The sequence below is a fragment of the Podarcis erhardii genome (genome assembly GCF_964252035.2).
Source record: "Podarcis erhardii genome assembly, chromosome: 6".
In the NCBI taxonomy this organism is placed as follows: Eukaryota; Metazoa; Chordata; class Lepidosauria; order Squamata; family Lacertidae; genus Podarcis; species Podarcis erhardii.
Genome location: NC_138510.1, coordinates 8,456,073 through 8,478,401, shown reverse-complemented (window position 1 = coordinate 8,478,401; position 22,329 = coordinate 8,456,073). Strand labels below are relative to the sequence as shown.

The 22,329-nt window shown below is 45.5% G+C and overlaps 1 protein-coding gene across 2 annotated transcripts in view; it reads right to left on the bottom strand.

The window, feature by feature from the left end:
* Positions 1-22,329, bottom strand: part of CHRNA4 (cholinergic receptor nicotinic alpha 4 subunit) — an 81,797-nt gene that overhangs the window by 25,228 nt on the left and 34,240 nt on the right. For both annotated transcript variants that reach the window (XM_081867712.1, XM_081867713.1), the window contains exons 3-4: positions 19,928-19,972; positions 17,636-17,745 (exon numbers count right to left, since the gene is read on the bottom strand). In XM_081867712.1, coding sequence (XP_081723838.1) covers positions 17,636-17,745; positions 19,928-19,972 — 155 coding nt within the window. The remainder of the gene's footprint in view (positions 1-17,635; positions 17,746-19,927; positions 19,973-22,329) is intronic.

Sequence of the window (22,329 nt, the reverse complement as noted above, 5' to 3'; positions counted from 1 at the left end):
GGGTTGCCATATTTTGAAGAGCAAAAAGAAAGATGCTATGATGACTCTCATTTGAAATATCCCTACTGTATGTAGGCTATAGAAGCTGTGATATATTGGTGAGTGGGGCAGGAGAAGAGAGTCTTCAGCCACCAGTTGTATCTATGTGTCATCCGAAAATTATAGCCAGAGACATTTTGGCAAATTTTAAAAATCCACCCAGACAAAAAATTTACCCCTGAGAAAGAGGACGTGTCCTGGAAAAAGAGGACACATGGCAACTGTGAACTTGTTAGATCCTCAGGCACAGAATCCTGGATAACATTTTGTTAAAATATAGATTTCCAGAATCTGTTAAATAGCAACTGCATGATGTAGGGTGGCTTGAAGTGTTCACAAAGCTACATCGCCCTCTGCCCAAAATACATCTTATGATGACTGGTTGTGTGAACCAGACATAAACAGCAAATAGTAGCAGTAGTAATGATTACTACTGCTGCTAATAGTAATAATAATAATAATTGCATAAAGCATTTCACAGTTTTAAAAACATACATACACTACCAAACATACATTATCTCAACAATTCCCCCAACTGCCCAGTAAGGAAAGTCAATATGATGACCAGCACATTATACAATGGAGAGGTCAGAGACACAGCAATAGTGTCTGCCCTAATGCCAGCTTGGGGTTTAATGGAAAGCGTGAGATGTAAATGGGGATTTACTCATTCAGAGTCCATCCTCTCAGCTGCCACCATGCTGTACTACCATCAGGGTCCCCACAGGAATTGCTGGGTTGGGGAGCAAAATTTGTGCATGTCAAATGATGTCCTATTGATCGAAAGATTGCGATGGAATCTTAATGACCTCGTAGTGTCACACATTATGTCTGCATGCTGTGCAAGTTAATTATTCAGTCTGCTTGAAATGTCTGTCTGGTCTCTCGTCTGGAAAAAATACCACGTCCTGTTCATAATTATAACAGCCAAACCCAAGCCCAGCTGCAAAGTCCCAACCACCATTCCCTTCTTAGTTGACCGTGTGCCTATTTTCATCTAACTCTTTGAACTTGCATGTAAGGTAAAGGTAAAGGGAGCCCTGACCATTAGGTCCAGTCATGGCCAACTCTGGGGTTGTGGCGCTCATCTCGCTTTATTGGCCAAGGGAGCCGGCATACAGCTTCCAGGTCATGTGGCCAGCATGACTAAGCTGCTTCTGGCAAACCAGAGCAGCGCATGGAAACGCCGTTTACCTTCCTGCTGGAGCAGAACCTATTTATCTACTTGCACTTTGACGCACTTTCAAACTGCTAGGTTGGCAGGAGCAGGGACTGAGCAATGGGAGCTCAACCCATCGCGGGAATTCGAACCACCAACCTTCTGACAGGCAAGTCCTGGGCTCTGTGGTTTAACCCACAGTGCCACCTGCGTCCCTTTTGGGCATATAACTTAGCACAAAACCATTGCACGCTACATTTGGAGAAACCTGATCCTCCATTTCTGCCAAGTTCTCCGTTCTGTCTTCAGATACCCAGAGAAATAATGTGATGCATCCCTGAAACCATCCCCCCCACCTAGAAAAAGCATACAGTGGTACCTTGGGTTAAGAACTTAATTCATTCTGGAGGTCCGTTCTTAACCTGAAACTGTTCTTAACCTGAAGCACCACTTTAGCTAATGGGGCCTCCCGCTGCCGCCGCACGATTTCTGTTCTCATCCTGAAGCAAAGTTCTTAACCCAAGGTACTATTTCTGGGTTAGCGGAGTCTGTAACCTAACGTGTCTGTAACCCAAGGTACCACTGTAGAACCGTGAGAACATCTCTGCTGGACCAGGCCAAATCATCATCTCGCCCAGTATCCTGTCTCCATAGTGGCCAACCAGATGCCCTTGGGAAGCTTGAAAGCCAGACCTCAGGTCAACAGCACTCTCCCCATTTGTGATGCCCAGCAAGTGGTACACACCAGCATACTGCCTGTGAAACTGGAGGCAGAACATAGCCATCATGACTGCTAGTCTGATGACTGATAGTCTCATCCTCCATGAATTTGTCTACAGTGGACGCTCGGGTTGCGAACGTAATCCATGCGGGTCTTGTGACTCAAAGCACTGCACAGTGGCAACACACAGAAATCTAACAAAAACATGTCTCTCCTGTATTAATCTCTGCAGCCACAGCAAGCACTGCAACCTTCCAACAGCTTGACCTCACCCCTTAAAATGCACCCCTCTGCTGGCTCCTGAGACAGACAAATGCCAACAACATGATGATGATGATGATGATGGCTCTACCTACAGGAAGGGCTAACCCTCTGGGTGCCAGCCTGTAGCAAATGTATCCTCTAATCTGGTCATCAGAATTGACCGCTCACCTACAGTGAAGGAAAGGAGACCATCTAATAGAACGAGCATGGATCAGGGCCCATCTCAATTTCTCAGAAACATTCCGTTCTCGTCATCTTCTCCTGCTGCACCTCTTGTGTGAGTGCACCACCCCTACCTCTCCTCATTTTCTCTGTACCGAGAAACCACCCCACCCCACGTAAAAGCAATCTAATCCTCGTGTTGTGGCTGTCGCATTACATCTGTGCATTGAAGCAACCTGGCAGAGTTGGAAGGGAGGGCGGGGAGGCGGGAATCTGTACTTTTCACAAATGTAACATGGTTTCCCCTTGATGAGTTCTGTCTGGGGAGACGATGGCTGGAAAAACGCGTGGCTTCTATGTGGAGCAGATTTAATAATTTATTTCAAGTTGAAGGCAGAATCTCTCTTTTCTGCAGGCCTTTGCTTTCTGGTGAGAGCTATTGCTTCTGCAAAAATCTGCACGGGGGGGGGGGAGTTCTTTCCACACTTTCAGTTCTGTTCTGCTACCTTCCCCTGTTCCACTGTGGGTTTAAGCAGGATATCCAGTCATCAAGCAACATTAACATCCCTTCTCCTTCTTCTTTGGCGATCACTCATAGCCAAAACCATAAACACGGTTTTAACAATGAGTCCGTAAGTGACTGTGGAGGCCAATTCTGGATCCACACATCCTTCCACAGTGTGGACATTGGTTTCCGGGTGGGAGTTGATCAGGAAATCCAGTCATCAAACAACATTAACATCCCTATCTGAATCTAATCCCTTTATTCAGTTTGGATGCTCAGTTTGCTACAGCTTTAAATTTCTTGAGTTCCTCCCACCTCCTCCTAGGGTGTTTTCCTCTGCTCTTAAGTGTGGTATAAACATTCATGTCCGGCAAAAGATTCCTGCATTGCAGGGAGTTGGACTAAATGCCCCCCATGGTACCTTCCAGTTCTACAGTTCTATGATTCTAAGAAGTACAAAGTTTGGTGGTTATCTCATTCCCAATCCACACACTCGTCTGAGAAGGGTGGACCAGGTATCTCATAAAGGAATTTGCAGGAGACACCAGGTTCAACCCGCAGCACACAAAAATAAGGAGAGAAGGAATTAAAACATCTATCAAGAACATTGTACTGCTAGATTTCCTGCAGTTGCTAGTGGCAGGGGTGAGGGATACGGTCAGCCTGCTTTTTGCAGGAGACCTGCTGCACATAGCTGTCAACTTTTCCCTTTTCTTGTGAGGAATCCTATTAGGAATAAGGGAATTTCCCTTAAAAAATGGGAAACGTTGATAGCTATGCTGTCGCAGTGCTCCCAAACTCACTTGTAGAACTGAATGCAACTCCCAGATGGATTACATCTTTCTCAAGATTTGGTGTGTGTTTTCCATGTGCAAAAAGCATGCACCAAAAAATGGGTATTTCACAAAAGCAAAGGGCGCATTTATGTAAGAAGTGTTTGGCTTATATAAAAAGCATGTGCACAATGTGTACAATGAAATGGCATGCAATGGGATGGCACACAGAATGTAATGGCATACAATAGGATGAAATAGACCTATCATTTGCCCGCAAGACTGAAATGGGTCAGAATTAGCCGCTCGAAACATCCCTGCCACATCAACATGGGGTTGGACTCGATGACCTTTGAGGTCACCCCAGCTTTATGATTCTGTGATCATTTTTCCATGTCAGAGGTTCAGGGAGGAGATGGAGGTGGAGGGGAGCAAATGAATGGAAGGAAGTGGCAGCTGCGGCAAACCGCATTGTTCCAATTTTCTAATACTGGAAGCCATTATTACAAGGATTTCCTTGCTTTAATCTAATTTAATTTTTTACATGTGGGGAAAGCATGGAACTGTGAAGAGCACAATGTGAGCAGGAGTGGGAAAGGAGAAACAGGGGGACGAAGGGAGCTTTCACTTTTCATGATCCAAATGAAAAGCGACTGTTCTGGAGAACTTTACATAATTGCTTCCTAGTGTCTCACCACAGGAGGATAAAGGAATTCCTAAAGCAGGTCATTGCCTCCCTTGCATGCTCCCCAGCTGTCTTTTTCTGCTATTAATATCAGACCAGTACACAGAAGCCAGCATTAGAGGTGGTGTTGTCAAAAGCGATCTCCAATGTGCTTCTGGATTTCCACCAGGAGTGGAAAACAACCCTCTGAACCTCCATGGTTTGTATCGGCAAGACAGAATGCACAAGCGAAAGAGAGGGAAAGGGAGAGGAAAAAATAAGACGTTTGAAAGGCAACCAGTCACACCGTAAGATGAAGGAAGAAAAGATCAAGTGTGGGCCTGTGGTTGGACTAGGAAGACCCAGATTCAAATCCTGCCTCAGTACAGATGGGTGAATCCATCATTTTCAGTTTCTCCCGGGTCCCCCTTTCTCCATTCTTAAGTTCAATTCTCCACAGTTCCATGCCAGTGGGCGATCCCTCAGTGCTTCAGTGTGCATTTCTCTTGATATCCTTGTGTGTGTCCAATTAAGTACAGCACTAAAAAAATAGGACGGCCTTAGGTTGACGACCCCTGCTATACAGGGCTGCCTTCAGATGTCTTCTAAAGGTTGTAGAGTTAATTGTCTCCTTGGCTCAAGAGTCAGGTAACTCCATACCCTCCAGCATTTCTCCAATGAAAATAGGGACACCCTAAGGAACACAGGTGGCACTGTGGGTTAAACCAAAGAGCCTAGGACTTGCCGATCAGAAGGTTGGCAGTTCGAATCCCTGTGACAGGGTGAGCTCCCATCGTTCGGTCCCTGCTCCTGCCCACCTAGCCGTTCAAAAGCACGTCAAAGTGCAAGTAGATAAATAGGTGCCGCTCCGGCGGGAAGGTAAACAGCATTTCCGTGCGCTGCTCTGGTTTCAACAGAAGCAGCTTAGTCATGCTGGCCATATGACCCAGAAGCTGTCTGCGGACAAACGCCAGCTCCCTCAGCCAATAAAGTGAGATGAGCGCTGCAACCCCAGAATCGGTCACGACTGGACCTAATGGCCAGGGGTCCCTTTACCTTGAAGGAAAAGCAGGGAATTCCAGGATCAAATCAGAAACTGGGATGGCTCCTGTAAATTCAGGACTGTCCCTGGAAAATAGGGAAACTTGGAGGGTCTGTGCACTTCATTGTCTTTGGGACAGACAGATGCCAACATCTTTCCTGGTCCTTATGTCCTGCTTTCTAATGTTCCCATTACATTGCATTATCTGTGACGTTACAGAACTGTGGCTTTTTGATCTATACACTGCCATGTCCCAGCAGATTTCAATCATCCCATGTTGCCGTCCTTTATGCTCATGGGTCCCCGTGAGAGTGACAGGCTGTATGGCACCCTTGAGAGGGGAAAGTGCTCTTGCTGGATCTATAGCTATTGCAAGAGCAGTCTCTTTGCACTGTTGTATTATCTCAGCCTTGGAGTTTTCGGGTCCCCTCGAGAGTGGCCTCAAATCTGTTCCTCAGCGTTAAGTTGGGAATGCTTCCCCCCACGAAACTCATTAATGTGTAGCTCTAATTTCCTCCGTACCCAATATTTGCTGAACAAAGGGTTTCTTTAATTGGAGGATATTGCAATTCGAATGTTAACAGTTGTGCCTCTTTAATGTTTAGCCAGGGGCTAGATGATGGGGGGAAGCTGTATTTGACTAACCTAGTTCTGCTTCGGTTTGTATGCATGCAGGAAGAGCACATTACCGAACTGATATTTCTGCCCTCGTGTGGACCCTGCAAGGCATTTTAACAGGAGAACTTCCCCATGGATTGTACCATGCAACTTATATTGTCAGATGACCGTCAAAGAAATAGACTTGTGATCTGCAATCCTTGATTCACTCACCTGGGAGCCACTCCCATTAAATCAGCTGGGCTTGCTTTTCTGAGCAGACTTCACTACAGGACTACACTGCAGCAAACAAATTTGAACCCTGATCCCTCTGGTCTGTCCAGTAATCTATTAAGCTCAGTGCATTGGCTCTAATTATTATTCAATGTGTGTCCCAAGGAGCTCAAGGCGGTGTAGGTGGTTCTTCATCTCCCCATTTCACCTTCACAATAACCCTGTGAGGGAGGATTGCTTGAGAGATGGTGACTGGTCCAAGGTCACCCAGGGAGCTTTGTGGCTGAGTGGGGATTTGAACCTTGATCTCCCAGGTCTTTAGTGATGTATGGAAGTGAAAGCTGGACCATAAAGAAGGCTGATCGCCGAAGAATTGATGCTTTTGAACTATGGTGCTGGAGGAGACTCTTGGGAGTCCCATGGACTGCAAGAAGATCAAACACATCCATTCTGAAGGAAATCAGCCCTGAGTGCTCACTGGAAGGACAGATCGTGAAGCTGAGGCTCCAATACTTTGGCCACCTCATGAGAAGAGAAGACTCCCTGGAAAAGACCCCAATGTTGGGAAAGATGGAGGGCACAAGGAGAAGGGGATGACAGAGGACGAGATGGTGGGACAGTGTTCTCGAAGCTACCAGCATGAGTTTGACCAAACTGTGGGAGGCAGTGGAAGACAGGAGTGCCTGGTGTGCTCTGATCCATGGGGTCACGAAGAGTCGGACACAACTAAACGACTAAACAACAACAACTCCCAGGTCTTAGTCCAGCACACTACAGAGGTGATGGGTTGTGTTTATTAGCTCAGTCCTGCATGTTTACATGGCGATCCTTCAGGCAAGCTCCCTGCAAGACCTCTGCCCTTCAAGCCTTGCAGAAGCCACAAAGGTAGAGGAATAAAAGGAGGGATTTCTAGCCAACCAGTCAGCTGTCCAGCTCACCAGTCTAGGGAGATAGAGTCTATGACACTCCAGGTCTGGTAGCCTGCAAAAGGTTTCTGTTGGCTCTAGAAACAGCACCATTTGTTTCTAAGTGTGTATTTATACAAGCCTGTGCAAATGTTATGCAGATCAGTGTCCTCTTTTATACGATAATGATTATATGTAAGGAGCCACCCAATTAAAGGTGCCAGAACCTGAACTCAAGACCTTCTGCGTGCAGGGATATCTTCCACTGAGTTATGGCTCTTCACCAAGTGGATCCTGCCTTGGACCGGTTCCTCCTCTGCGTCCTGCTTCACTGAGATTTCTTGGCAGTGCATTGTTAATCTGCAGTAAATACCTTGGTATAAATGCCTGCCAAGTCGCCCAGCCGTTCCTACAAATGGAATTGTCTTAATAAACCAAAACACAATGACTTTCGCCTGCTGACTCTGCAGTTGTCTGTAAGGAATGGTTTTGGCTGCTGTTTCATAAAGCAAAAAACGCTCCCTCCCTGTTGACAGCAATGAGCAATTTTGGCTGGAGCAGAAGGTGTTCTAGGTGGAGAAAGAGTTGGTGGGAGAAGAGACGGAAGGGGCAAAAAGAGCACAGGGAAAAAGGTAGCCCTTTTCATAATTGAGATCAGTGTGTTGTCACAGGGCAGGGCCAGCAGGTGGAAGAGAGGCCATGGGAAGAATTGACCAAAAGTGTATTCCTTTTCCCTGAACAGTGTTCAGTGAATATGCATTGTGCTGCTAGAATAAAAAACAGCCCTGCTGGACCATGCCAGTAGCTCATCTCATCCAATGACCAACCAGATGCCCACGGGAAGCCTGCAATGGGCAAGAGAAAGCCACTTCCGACATAGAAAGGATGTGGGGTTGTGGGCTTCACCCTTCCACCATGCACGCGGGGGCTGGCTCTCAGCCTCCGCGTGATTGAGGGAATCCCCAATCACGTCATCCCCTGGCCAGCCAATCAGCTAGCTTGGGGGCATGGCCTGCTCCATTTCATGCAGGGGCAGCTGGGGATCTCCCTCTTTTCTGCTTTCAGCTGCTCCAGTTTCCCACCCTCCCACCCTTTAAGATTTTCATCTTTGACCTTGCTATGGACCTTGGCTGGTCACCATTAAGGGGCCTGGTAGGAAATTTTTCCACTTGGCAAATTGGCACCAGCCACTTGGTTTTTCACCTACCTCTTGGCAAATCATCACAACTTCCTTGGTATTGGCGGTTAGGCATTGGTATTGGTATTGTTATATAAATGGAAGAGGGGAGGAAGCGCCATGCCTGCCCCACATATTGAAGGGTAGTCCGGTAAAGGATTCCAGGGGGCGTGGCCCTGTCCGAAGCCGAAGGAGGTGAGGGCCTAAGGCACGCCCCCAAGCGGTGACCCCGGGGGAGTTCCTAGTTGATGTGCATCAGCAGGACTCCCCCTACTGGTGGTTAACCCTTCCTGGACTTCAAGCAGACAGGCTGAAGCCGGATAGTCGTTAGGACCAATGCCTAAGCCAATACCGCTCATTACCTGTAACCAATAAAGTTGTGGCCAATTTTAGCCCATTAACCTAAAATATCTGTGTCATGTGTCTTTATTTCCACCAGGGGAAGGCGGGAACTCACCACGCAAAGAGAAGGAGGGGAAAGATCAATGGGAAGATGCGCATGCCTTCTCTGCACTGTGGAAGGAGTGCCGGAAATAGTGTTTGTGCATGCGTGGGCGCGCACTCCGGCTCACAGCAGCGTCTGTGGCACCATGAACCGGCCCAAGCCACAAAAACTTTGCCGACCCCTGCTATACAGGGTCTCTGGCTGTTGTTGAACTACAACTCCCATCATTCCCTAGCTAGTAGGACCAGTGATGGGAACTGTAGTCCAAAAACAACTGGAGACCCAAGTTTGGGAAAACCTCCGGAAAGACCTTGTTCTCCTTCTGGAATAAAGCTGAAGACTGCTTTATTCCAGCAGACTTTTGGGAATTGACTTCTTTTAAGAAAAAGGCTCTTAATGGTGTGTTGTACTATTTGACATGGATTTTCTTTTACATAGTTCAATTACTTTTTGACCACGATGTTTGATATGGTTTCAGCCATGTGTGTTTCCATCTCTTTTTGTTTTAATTTCTCTCAGCTGCCTTGAATTCTGGTTCTGAGAGAAAGGCCAGGGTATAAAGAAATAAATAATAAAGATGCAGTAACGGAAGCCTCATTGGCATAGCCCTCCATTGGCACAGGCCTTTGCCAAGGTCTAGGGCAGGGCGTGTGTGTGCTGCTATTCACTGAGCCTTCGAACTAATCTAACAGAGCTTGCCGAAGAGAAATCCTACCGCATACTAATTCCCCCTTAGGATATTAATTTGGCTTTAGATTCTTCATGAATCTTGACAAGTATATATACTCCCTGGAACAAGCTTCTCCAGTTACTGATTTAATTTGGTCCTCTAGAGAACGACGGTAGAAGCTTTTGACAATAATGAGCCAAGATGAGAGGATAACTGAACAACTATGGGGATGCGTCCCTGGAAGATACAAATCTCAAATCTCAGTTTCACTTCCCCTCGTCTTTATTTCTCCCAGGCGAAAGGAACACGAAAGGCTACAAGTTGTGTTGTTATGTTTTCTTTATAGTTACGGCCAAACTAGATGTGACCCGGAAGGTCCTGTTGCTGCTGTTGTGACTGGGTGAAGAGGCGTGGTGGGAGGCAGCAGCTGGGGAACCCCCGAGGGAACTCCCGGGGAAGAAGGCTCAGAGCCAGGGGATTGGTGGTGGGACGATGATGGTCAGAGGGAGGAGAGGGAGCAGACTGGGAGGAGAAAGTATCAGAAGCTGAAGAGGTAACAGGGCTAGTGAGCTGGGAGAGTCTGTGGCAGAGAGCAAGCCAGACTAAGAGGCAAGAGAGAATGAGACCTACTCCTCAATGAGTATAAACAAGAAGAAGAAGATCTGCAGAAGGGGCATGGAAGAGATTTAAGAGCCTTGGACATAAGACTACCAGGTTGATGGACTAGATGGAATGGACAGTAAGGACTGACATAACCCGAGACCAGGAAGAAGGGACGTTGGATGAAAATTGGCAGAGTCTATAAAGAATTTTTTTTTATTTTGGGAACTAGTGTAAAATTAATGAATATTAGGGAAAATGTTGGAATGAAACTGTCTGGCTTTAGTAGAAATGATATAAGGAGTTATGTATAAATAAGCATTAAGTTTTAAGCTTTAAGGTATTATACGGTAAGATAAGGTTAAATAAAGTAACGCAAATTGAATAACAGAATATACTGAAAGATGGAAAGGATTTGCTGGGTTAATTAATAGGTAAGGATTTGCTGAAACTGCTAATTGAATTAGAATACAAAAAAGGGAGGTGTGAGGAGGTCAGAGAAACAAGTAAATGAAAGACAAGACATGGAAAGATTGAAATGTTTTTAATTGTTTTTATTTTTCTGTAATTTATATATTTTTTATCTTCTTTTTCTTTTTCACTTCTGTAACGTTTTTGAAACTTTAATAAATATTATTTTAAAAAAAGAGAGAGAATGAGTGGGTTCAGGAGACAGAGATGAGGCAGGAAGGATTAAAATTTACAGCATGCAATGCGTTAAAAGAAAATGTGATGAAAATGATGTATAGATGGTATATTACACCAGTGAAATTAGCTAAAATGTATAAAATAAGTAATAAATGTTGGAAATGTAAAGAAAAAGAAGGATCTTTTTATCACATGTGGTGGGAATGTAAGAAAGCTCCTGGGAAATGATATATAATGAGATGAAAAAGGGGTTGAAATATACATTTATAAAAAAAAAAAAACCAGAAGCATTTTTACTTGGCATTGTAGAGGAAGATATTGAAAAACAGGATAGTAAATTGTTTTTATATGCAGTAACAGCAGCAAGAAAAAATTCCGATGAAAGAAGAATGGCAGATGAAATTAATGGAATATGCAGAATTAGGTAAGATGACAGGAAGGATCCGATACCTGCGGGATCAGAGATTCTCAGAGGACTGGAGTAAATATTTGAACTATCTGAAAAGTGACTGTAATAAACTGATTACGCTAGTAGGACTGCAAGAAGTTTTGTAAGGAGGATTGTGCGAAATATTGCAGAGAAGCTTATGAAGAGAGTTATCAGTTAAAGACAATTAAAAGTAATAGAGAAATTAAGAAATGTAGATTAAGTGATAAAGACTGAAAGATCTTCAGATGCGGTTGATGGAAGTCCAAAATACTGTATAAGATAAGAAAGTATGTTATATGATTTTTGGAAATTATTTGTGTATATATATATATATATATATATATGAATGAGAGAGAGATGAGGTAGGCTGCTGAAGAATCTAGGGAGTCTCCCCACCCCCTTGAGAACAGCCGCAGCGGAAAGGGTTCCCTGTGGGGCAGTTGTCCACCCGAAGCTGACGTCCTTGAACCACCCTTTTCCTCACAAGAGGAAATACATAGGAATCCTTTATCTTTCTGCACAGGTGGAAAAGAAGTTGGGGGAGGGAGAATGGTTGTGATAAGATAAAACTCTTTTGAATTTGTTTCTTCCATTTCCCCCAACTCCGTCCACTGGCCAAACATACGTAAGCAATCTATGGGCAAAGAGATTGCATTTGAAAGGGAAGAAGAAGGAAAAAAAAAATGGTTCTCATGGGTGGGATGTAAGGCTTTTGTAGTGCTTACCAGTAGTGGCTGGTGTCCATTGGGAAGGAGAATATGGAAGGCAAGGAGACAAGTAGAAAGTGGAGCCAGAGTCTATAGCAGGGAGAGCAACTCCCTGATTGGTTGCAAATAAGATGCCAGGCAGGTGGGGGTCAGCTAAGAGCAGACTAAGGTGGGTGGCACAGTACCCTCTTTGCCCTTATAGATCAGCCTCCATTGGTTCTTACTTTACTTTCTATTATTATTATTATTATTATTATTATTTGTTGTTGTTTAGTCGTTTAGTCATGTCCGACTCTTCGTGACCCCCTGGACCAGAGCACGCCAGGCACTTCTGTCTTCCACTGTCTCCCACAGTTTGGTCAAACTCATGCTGGTAGCTTCAAGAACACTGTCCAACCATCTTGTCCTCTGTCGTCCCCTTCTCCTTGTGCCCTCCGTCTTTCCCAACATCAGGGTCTTTTCCAGGGAGTCTTCTCTTCTCATGAGGTGGCCAAAGTATTGGAGCCTCAGCTTCAGGACCTGTCCTTCCAGTGAGCACTCAGGGCTGATTTCCTTCAGAATGGATGTGTTTGATCTTCTTGCAGTCCATGGGACTCCCAAGAGTTTCCTCCAGCACCAAAATTCAAAAGCATCACTTCCATACATCACTACTGGGAAAACCATAGCTTTAACTATATGGAACTTTGTCGGCAACGTCTCTGCTTTTTAAGGTTTTTTTTTAAAAAAAATGATGATGATGATGATGATGATGATGATGATGATGATGATGATGATGATTCTGCCCTATACCTGCAGGTCTCAGGGTGGTTTCAATGTGGCCAATAGGTTGTTAGGTGTGTCCTTTGTTTCATTCTACAAATAATCCCTTCAGTAGTCCACACTCTGCAGCCTTCCTGGCTGCTCACGTTTCTTGAAAACCCTGTGACACCCTCAGCTGGGCTTTCCTGTAAGCATGGGAAGGTCTGAGGGCTGCCTATTGTGTGTCCAACAGCTGTTGGTTGTTGTTGTTTTTAAAGTAGATGCTGCTGTTTAGCTGTTGTTGTTGTTTTAAAAAACACCCTGTGTAGGAGGCTTGATTTTAAGGCAAAAGGGAGGACTTTCCTTAAAAACAAAAGAAGCAGCTACACCAATCTCAGGCACTCACTAGTGCAGCATAGGCAAACTCAGCCCTCCAGATGTTTTGGGGCTACAACTCCCATCATCCCTAGCTAACAAGACCAGTGGTCAGGGGTGATGGGAACTGTAGTCTCAAAACATCTGGAGGGCCGAGTTTGCCTATGCCTGCACTAGCGAGACTCATTGGCTTCTAGTGTCTCAATTAAAACCCAGAGGTGAAGATATTGTGGGGTGATTCTTTCTGTAGGGCATTTTCCAGATCAGGAATCTCAAGCAGCTGGGGAGGCTGCAAAGAACTGGGGGGGAAGTTAAACGGAAAGAAAACACACAAATACCAACCACAACCATCACCTTGCAATGATAAGGTGAGCTCAAGACCACACAGCCAGTGAAATTCTAACATGCCCCCAGAAAGAGGCAGAAGAATGGAAGCCTCTTTCGTAGGAGAAAGGAAACGTTTGAGAAATTAGAGGTTTGGGCACAGCAGTAATTAAAAAAACAGTCTGCAGAGAAAGAGTTAAGCACCCTTACTGCTGCTCCGCACACATTTTCAGCACACACACACCCCATCTCTACTTATTCCCCACAGATGCATTTCAGTTTTAAAAGTCAGGAAACTGTTCACAGGCCTCCCATAGCTTGCCCTTGACATTTATGGCATGCTTCACCCTGGATCTTAGAGCAGGCAGCCCACATCAAACCACGTACAAAAATATCCATTTAAGAAGGAAAGCTGAAATATCAAATGTGCAAAGAAAGAGAACACCTTCCTTTCCAACTAAGCTATGGATATTATGAGACCAGCTCAAACACAAGGTTTTGCAATTTTTTGTTTTTGTTTTTCTACGCATCATCCCATGAACAGCAATCGGAAAGGAGGGCAGATTTTGCACTTGCACTGATCTCTCGCCTTTTCACAGAGATTGTAGCCAAGGTAGCTAACCATTTAAAATAAAACTACAAAACAAATGTACATAACAAAGCTGAAAGCATTGCGGACGTTTCTGTGTGAAAGCACACAGGAGCAAAACACTCAGAGCCTGCTTTAGAAAAACTATGGAATGGAAGCTATCGTTGGGTTGACAACGGTGGCTCAGGAACAGTCTGCTTCCTGTTGCGAAGGAAGGCAGAGATTTTTCTCAGCCTGGACCACTGAAACGGCAGATGGAGGGGAGATGGATAAGCTGTCTCCATGGTGACTAGGCCCAGGCTACCTCACGCGCCAATGGACCACAGTGTGAAGAAGATATGAAGTTGGATACTTTTAGGGTCTCTTGGTCTGAGGGGGCCCTAGTGAGATCCTAGGAACATGACAGTCATCCCAGGACAAAGAGGTGGTACTTCTGGACAGTCAAGACCAGAGGTATGATGAACTTTCTGCCCCATGACCTGTCATTTCCCAATAAAGAATCAAAAATTTAGTTATGAGGAAAGGGAGTGGGGAGAACCCACCAGCAAGTTCATTTCTACTAACCTTCACCTGAATTCACCTGAACCTCTCTCCTGTTTGGAATAGAAACCTACAAGTCATGTTTCCTTAACTTTTTGAGGTCAAAATACTATTCGGCTGGTAATGGAGTAAGCCGTTAACTATAAGGTTAGTGGAGTTTAGGTGGACCAATGGGAGGTTTAGCTATGGTTAAATTGCAGTCAATTTTAATCTTGCATGCTTTAATCATTGCATGTAATAGCTACTTTAACTGATGCTTTAATAGAAGACTTTACACTTTATTTCCCCATGTAATCATTTCATCATAATCCTCCCCCCACTGTGCCACATGAACTCCTCCTTATATTTTCCTTTCCTCAAGATTCATTTAGCTATAATGTGCTTCTCTGCTCCCTTTGAAATTCTTTGTGGATTATGCCTATATCTCCCATAAAGTGATAGGCATTCACTGGTTCCCTATAGTGAATTTTTAAATATATTTTCCAAACTGACTGTGGGGCAACCAGCCTTGTATAACCAACATCCTTAAATCTAATTAAGGCATGAAGGGGTTAAGACCACAGAGAAAGCTCTCCTGCCAGGCTTATCTAGGTCACTCCTCCTCACCTTGGGAAGAGGGGTTATCAAGCCTTTGTTCTTTCCATTCCAGCATGTGAACCCTACCAGGAAGGAAGTCTGGGCTGGTTGCTCCAAACCCAGACCATGTGGCTTAAGCTAGCCATCTTTGTGTTTCTATACAAATTAAACATCTACCACTCTGGAACCTAAGTTTTACTGCCTGTGTTTTCTTAACAGAAAAGCACATGCACATGACCTTTGAAGAATTTGTAAGTAAACTATTTTAACTTAACAAATGTGTGAATTCTTTCTATGCTAAGGGAAGAGGGGGACTTTGAAAGGAACTTAAATGTAAAGGTAAAGGGACCCCTGACCATTAGGTCCAGTCGTGGCCAACTCTGGGGTTGGCTTTATTGGCCAAGGGAGCCGGCATACAGCTTCTGGGTCATATGGCCAGCATGACTAAGCTACTTCTGGCAAACCAGAGCAGCACACGGAAACACCGTTTACCTTCCCACTGGAGCGGTATCTATTTATCTACTTGCACTTTGACGTGCTTTTGAACTGCTATGTTGGCAGGAGCAGGGACCGAGCAACGGGAGCTCACCCTGTCGCGGGGATTCAAACCACCGACCTTCTGATTGGCAAGTCCTAGGCTCTGTGGTTTAACCCACAGCGCCACCCGCATCCCCTGAAAGGAACTTAGAAGAGGATATTTTAAAGGACTTACAGTCTATGTTCTCTCACCCAAGAGTACTTGCCCCAAACCTGGATCTGAGGCAGCCAGGGAATTTGCTCCTTTTTTGCAGAGCAAAACAATCTACATTTTACCTTTGTACCAAAGTCTAGTTTTGACATGCAAACGCCACTCTCTATCCTCCATCCAGGCAAGCTAGAATCATGATGATTGTTGGAGGACACTTTCCAGGCAGCCAAAAACTCTCAAGGAGGGCATGAAAGAGGGCCAATAAGGGGTGTCGCTAAGGAGGGTGTGTGGCCTGAGGAGCACCCCAGTGGTCAGATAGACCCAGATTTGGCCTCAAGTTCCCAACCCCTGATGCATAGGACTGCAAGGTTAGTTACATTAAGCTCAAGTCTGCTCTGCATTTTCCCTGCAATGTTTTGGCCCAGATTCATAGTATCCAAATACAGTGGTGCCCCGCAAGACGAACGCCTCGCAAGACAGAAAACCCGCTAGACGAAAGGGTTTTCCGTTTTGGAGGCACTTCGCAAAACGAATTTCCCTGTGGGCTTGCTTCGCAAGACGAAAATATCTTGCGAGTTCCTGCGGGTTTCCCCCCCTTCCCCCCCTTTTCCTAAGCCGCTAGGCCGCTTATCAGCTGATCCGCTAAAAGCCGCTAAACCGCTAATAGCGCTAATCCACTAAGCTGTCAATGGGCTTGCTTCGCAAGACGAAAAAACCGCTATACGAAGAGCCTCACGGAACGGATTAATTTCGTCTTGCGAGGCACCACTGTACACATTTGTTCTGCTATACTGAGCTACTGATTCCACACTGACCGGAATCGTAATGCTAAATCTGAAACAAATCCTCTGGTCCCAACTCCTGTTTAGACTGAACCTCCATGACACTGAAAGGCAATAGTTCAATACGTGCGAAGATTACAGAAACAAATACTTCCCTTTCTTTGGTTCTGATCTATGAACAAAAAGTGGGGGAATGCAGCTTTTTTTTAGTTTGTTAAACCTTACATCTCACGGCAATTCTGGCGGGAAGGGGGCGGCCTTATGCAGTCTCCACTACATCTAAATCTATTACTCCCCACCACACACACATCCATATCACAACCTCCATTTCCTCAGATTTAAACAACATTGTAGGGAGATTGGGAACATGGGACTTATAATCATAGAATCATAGAGTTGGAAGAGACCACAAGGGCCATCGAGTCCAACCCCCTGCCAAGCAGGAAACACCATCAGAGCACTCCTGACATATGGTTGTCAAGCCTCTGCTTAAAGACCTCCAAAGAAGGAGACTCCACCACACTCCTTGGCAGCAAATTCCACTGTCAAACAGCTCTTACTGTTTAGGTGGAATCTTTTTTCTTGTAGTTTGGAACCATTGCTCCGTGTCCGCTTCTCTGGAGCAGCAGAAAACAACCTTTCTCCCTCCTCTATGTGACATCCTTTTATATATTTGAACATGGCTATCATATCACCCCTTAACCTCCTCTTCTCCAGGCTAAACATGCCCAGCTCCCTTAGCCGTTCCTCATAAGGCATCGTTTCCAGGCCTTTGACCATTTTGGTTGCCCTCCTCTGGACACGTTCCAGTTTGTCAGTGTTCTTCTTGAACTGTGGTGCCCAGAACTGGACACAGTACTCCAGGTGAGGTCTGACCAGAGCAGAATACAGTGGCACTATTACTTCCCTTATAGTTATAGACTTATAGTTTAGCTAGAGTTTACATACAAGAGGCTTCCTCGGTCCACCAACAGGCTCAGTGCACTGGACTCGAATCTCGGCCACCTTCCAATGCTGCGCATCGTAAACATGATGTCACAGGCAGGCCCCAATGCTGAACATTCTCAGCACCTCTGACTGAGAGCCCAACCAGACTATATCCAACAGGCCCTTCCAAGGGAAGATGGCCTCACAGATGAGCTGCTTTTAACGGAAACTCATTGATCAACCCTTCTCTCGTCCAAAAAAAACACCCCAAAATGCTTCTGATGAGACTTTGGGTTTCTGGAAAGCTTTTAAAGCCACTTTTCCAAAGCAAATTTGTGCAGAATGGCACCTTACTTGTTGTAGAGAACAATGTCTGGCCTCCAAATGAGCTCAGAGGGAATTCGTATAGAAGTTACGTTTTCATAGTCCTCGGGATCCCAGCGTAGCTTATAATCGTGCCACTCCTGCAAACCCAAACAAAAGTGTTATATATATATATATTAAAAAATCGGCATAGTTAATTGGACTAAAAAGTGAAAATGAAACTAATTAGCATCTTGAGAAAATGAATTATCGTCCGGCAATTTGCAGTATTAAGCACTGCATGCTAATTTGTGTAACAGGATCCCGACTGAAGCCAGCTCTGTTCCAGTATGAAACACTGCATGCTAATTTGTGTAACAGGATCCCGACTGAAGCCAGCTCTGTTCCAGCCCCATTTCCCAGGGAGACAAACCCCATTCTGTGTGAAAGGCAGGGCTCTGAGAGACATCAAATGAAACCCACCTTGAACAAACAGTGTCAGCCTCTGTGGTCTAAACCATTGAGCCTCTTGGGCTTGCCAATCAAAAGGTCGGCGGTTTGAATCCCCGCGATGGGGTGAGCTCCCGTTGCTCTGTCCCAGCTCCTGCCAACTTAACAATTCAAAAGCATGCCAGTGCAAGTAGATAAATAGGTACCGCTCAGGCGGGAGGGTAAACGGCGTTTCCGTGGTCTCTGGTTTCCGTCACAGTGTTCTGTTGTGCCTGAGCACTGCAACCCCATAGAAACCTTTGGCTAGATTCAACCGTCCAGGGGTCCTTTACTTTTACCTTACTGCTCTGGCATTGCTGTACAGTGGCCATCAAACATGGGGCAAACAGCAGGAGGAAAGGGCTGGAGAAAGGGAGTGCAAGATTTCAAGGTCAGCAAGGCCCCTTGAAGTCAAGGTGGGTGTTAACTAGGGCTTGTGTGAGCATGCCAAATTCTCTTTTTGCTTGGCTTCTCATTTCTCCAATCTTACGTTTAATTCTCCACATTTCCAGATCAGTTTGCAATTTCTTTTTAAAAAGGTCCTCCTGAAAACTCACCAGCATTTTCCAGCAGGAATTCTACCTGATCTACACATTTGTATGCATTTTTGCCTATTTCACCTTTAAGCAATTCCCCCTAATGTATTTCGTATGTTATGTTATTCATTTAAGCCATTTATATACTACTTAATCATGAGCATTTCTAAGGAAAGCGCATGGAAAATAAACCAGGCCGAGCATAAAACAATAAGCGTCCTTTGCCCAGTAGATGAAGGAATGTCCTCATCCCCATTTTTCTGCCCGGACACTGAGATCCTCCTCTGAGGGTCTTCTGCTGGTTCCCTCATAGCGAGAAGCAAAGTTACAGGGAACCAGGTGGAGGGCCTTCTTGGTAATGGCTCCTTCCCTATGAAATGCCCTTCCTTCAGATGTCAAGGAAGATAAAGAATCATGTAACTTTTAAAAGACACCTGAAGGCAGCGCTGTACTGGGATGTTTTTAACATTTGATGTTTTTAATTATATTTTTTAGGTATGCTGTAAGCCATCCAGAGTGACTGGGGAAGCAGCCAGATGGGCAGGGTATAAATAATAAAATTATTATTATTATTATTATTATTATTATTATTATTATTATTATTATTATTGGCCTACTGAAATAAGAAAGTAATTGCTATGTGCCTGAAGTTCAGCAAGGAAGGTGCCATAGGCTGAATGCATTGAGTGTATATATTTTCACTAATATTTTTGTGCACCCTAGCATATACATTTTTGTACGCAATGCTTGCTTGGCAGAGCTGCATTGCATTGTCACCCTTGTATAGACTTTGCACCTGCAATATGTCAGCTGGTAGCTAGAAAGGAAATCTTTGCTCTTTCATCAATGGTGCAACGTTCCCTTCCATTTTGGGTTGCCTCGTTTCCCCTCTTAATTCCACATTGTTTTTTTCATTGAAGAAACACATCCGTTGGCCAGTTGAAGACATACCGTATTTTCTGCACCATAACACTCACTTTTTTCCTCCTAGAAAGTAAGGGGAAATGTCTGTGCGTGTTATGGAGGGAATGCCTACGGGTGGCATGCCTACGGATTTTCCTCCTCTAAAAACTACGTGCGTGTTATGGTCGGGTGCGTGTTATAGAGCGAAAAATACGTTATATCTGAAAAAAAATGTTATATCTGAACACATTCCAGTGCTGAGGTCCTGAGCACTACTGAAATGGAGCTGTGCAACTGCATTCGTATTTGCCCTTGAAAACGAACGTCCCACCCTCTATTTTCCCAACAGACAAAAAGTGAGACATTGGGGGGGGGGGACTGAGAAATATGGGATAAAACATCTTGGTTGACTCACTTGTTTCACCCACACGTTCGTGGTCATCATTTGGTTTTTTTCATCCTGGAGGGGGGAGGAAAGAGGGGGAAAGACTTGAGTTTCAAGAAGAACAGCCACTGTCCACAAACAGCTCCTGAAATAGCAGCATTTGTTGCTGCCATCCACTTATTTTTGCAAGTCGACAGTAATCACAGTAATAAATGTATTTAAGCATCAGCTAAAAGAATGAGAAGGGTGGCGCTGTGGGTTAAACCACAAAGCCTAGGACTCGCCGATCAGAAGGTCGGCGGTTCGAATCCCCGTGACGGGGTGAGCTCCTGTTGCTCGGTCCCTGCTCCTGCCAACCTAGCAGTTCAAAAGCACGCAGTGCAAGTAGATAAATAGGTACCGCTCCGGCGGGAAGGTAAACGGCGTTTCCGTGTGCTGCTCTGGTTCGCCAGAAGCGGCTTAGTCATGCTGGCCACATGACCCGGAAGCTGTACGCCGGCTCCCTCGGCCAAGTGAGATGAGTACCACAACCCCAGAGTCGGCCACGACTGAACCTAATGGTCAGGGGTCCCTTAACCTTTACCTAAAAGAATGAGATGTTTCCAAACATCTTAGCTTCGTGTAAAACGGAATGCATCTGCTTCTCTGCTGCTCAGCAAGCAAGCCTAACAACCTGATCCAGAGGCTGTTCACCCGGGGGCAGGGCTAGCCGCCCATGGCGAGCAGCAAGCATCCCAGGGGGTGGGGCGGTGATGTCACCCCCCAGGGATGACACCTGGGGCATGCCGCACCCACTGCACCCCCTTCCTCCGCCAGTGGCCTGATCTCATTCAGTTTCTCTAACAGCTTGCGTTATTGGGGTTATGATTCTATTAGCCTCTGAAGGCTCCGAGAGGGCAGCACTTTAGCCTGGCATCCATCCAGTATGTTTCTGAGCACAATTCAAAGTGTTGGTGCTGACCTTTAAAGCCCTAAACGGCCTTGGTCCAGTATATCTGAAGAAGCGTCTCCACCCACATCGTTCTACCTGGACGCTGAGGTCCAGCGCCGAGGGCCTTCTGGCTGTTCCCTCACTGTGAGAAGTCAAGTTACAGGGAACCAGGCAGAGGGCCTTCTCGGTAGTGGTGCCCGCCCTGTGGAACACCATCCCACTGGATGTCAAAGAGAAAAACAGCTACCAGACTTTTAGAAGACATCTGAAGGCAGCCCTGTTTAGGGACGCTTTTAATGTTGGATGCATTACAGTATTTTAATATTTTGTTGGAAGCTGCCCAGATTGACTGGGGAAGCCCAGCCAGATGGGCGGGTTATAAATAAATTATTATTATTATTATTATTATTGTTATTATTATTATTATTATTCATCCATTTATTGGTCATGAGGCTGAGCAAACAGGACCTAAGCACAAAAGCACTCTCCTCTCCTGTGATTTCTTCAACTCGTATTCAGAATCATTGCGACCTCCAAGTGCGGTGCCAGAGCATAGTCATTGCGCTTAGTATCAATCAATAGCTCTCCCTTCCTGCGTTCCTGCATTGCACGGGGTTCCTATCGCCATCTATTGTGGTAATGAGTTCCATTGTTTAACTGTGTGCTGCCTCCCTCCCTCCAACTGTAGCCTGCAAATCTCCCCATTGAGAGGGCAGAAGATGGCTGTTCCTCTTGTCACTGCTGCTCACAGGGAGCATCAACAGGGCAGTGGCCACAAGGAGGAGGGCTCAGTGACTTGGGGTCAGCGGTGGGGTCCCTTCTGGGGTGTGGGCCTGGGCAAGTGCTGGGTGTTGCTGACTTCTGACACCAGCCGTGCTTGAATCCCCCCCTCCACATGTATTCAGAGGGAAGGGTCTGTAGCTCAGTGGTTAGGCTCCTGCTTTGCATGTAGAAGGTAACCCTGCCTGAAACCCTAGAGCAGGCTTTCTCAACCTGTGGGTCCACAGATGTTGTTGAACTACAACTCCCATCATCCCTAGCTAGCAAGGCCAGAGCTCAGGGATGATGGGAGTTGTAGTCCAACAACATCTGGGGACCCACAGGTTGAGAACCGCTGCCTAGGAAGTCACTGCCAATCAGTGTAGACAAACCATGGTACCTTGGTACTCAAACAACTTGGAACCCAAACACTTCAAACCCGGAAGTAAGTAAGTCAACATCAACTTTGTTGGACTGGTCATTTTGATCAGATGCCTGATTATCGTCTTCCAAAGCAACTACTCTATTCCGAACTTAAAAGTGGAAAGCGTAATGCTGGTGGTAAACAAAAGAGATTTAAAGACTCTCTCTAGGCAAATCTAAAAAAATGTAGTATAAACACTGACAACTGGGAAACACTGGCTTGCGAGTGCTCCAATTGGAGAACAGCCTTTACCAAGGGTATCAGTTTTGAAGATGCTTAAACTCAGGACGAAAGGGAGGAATGCGCTAAGAGGAAGGC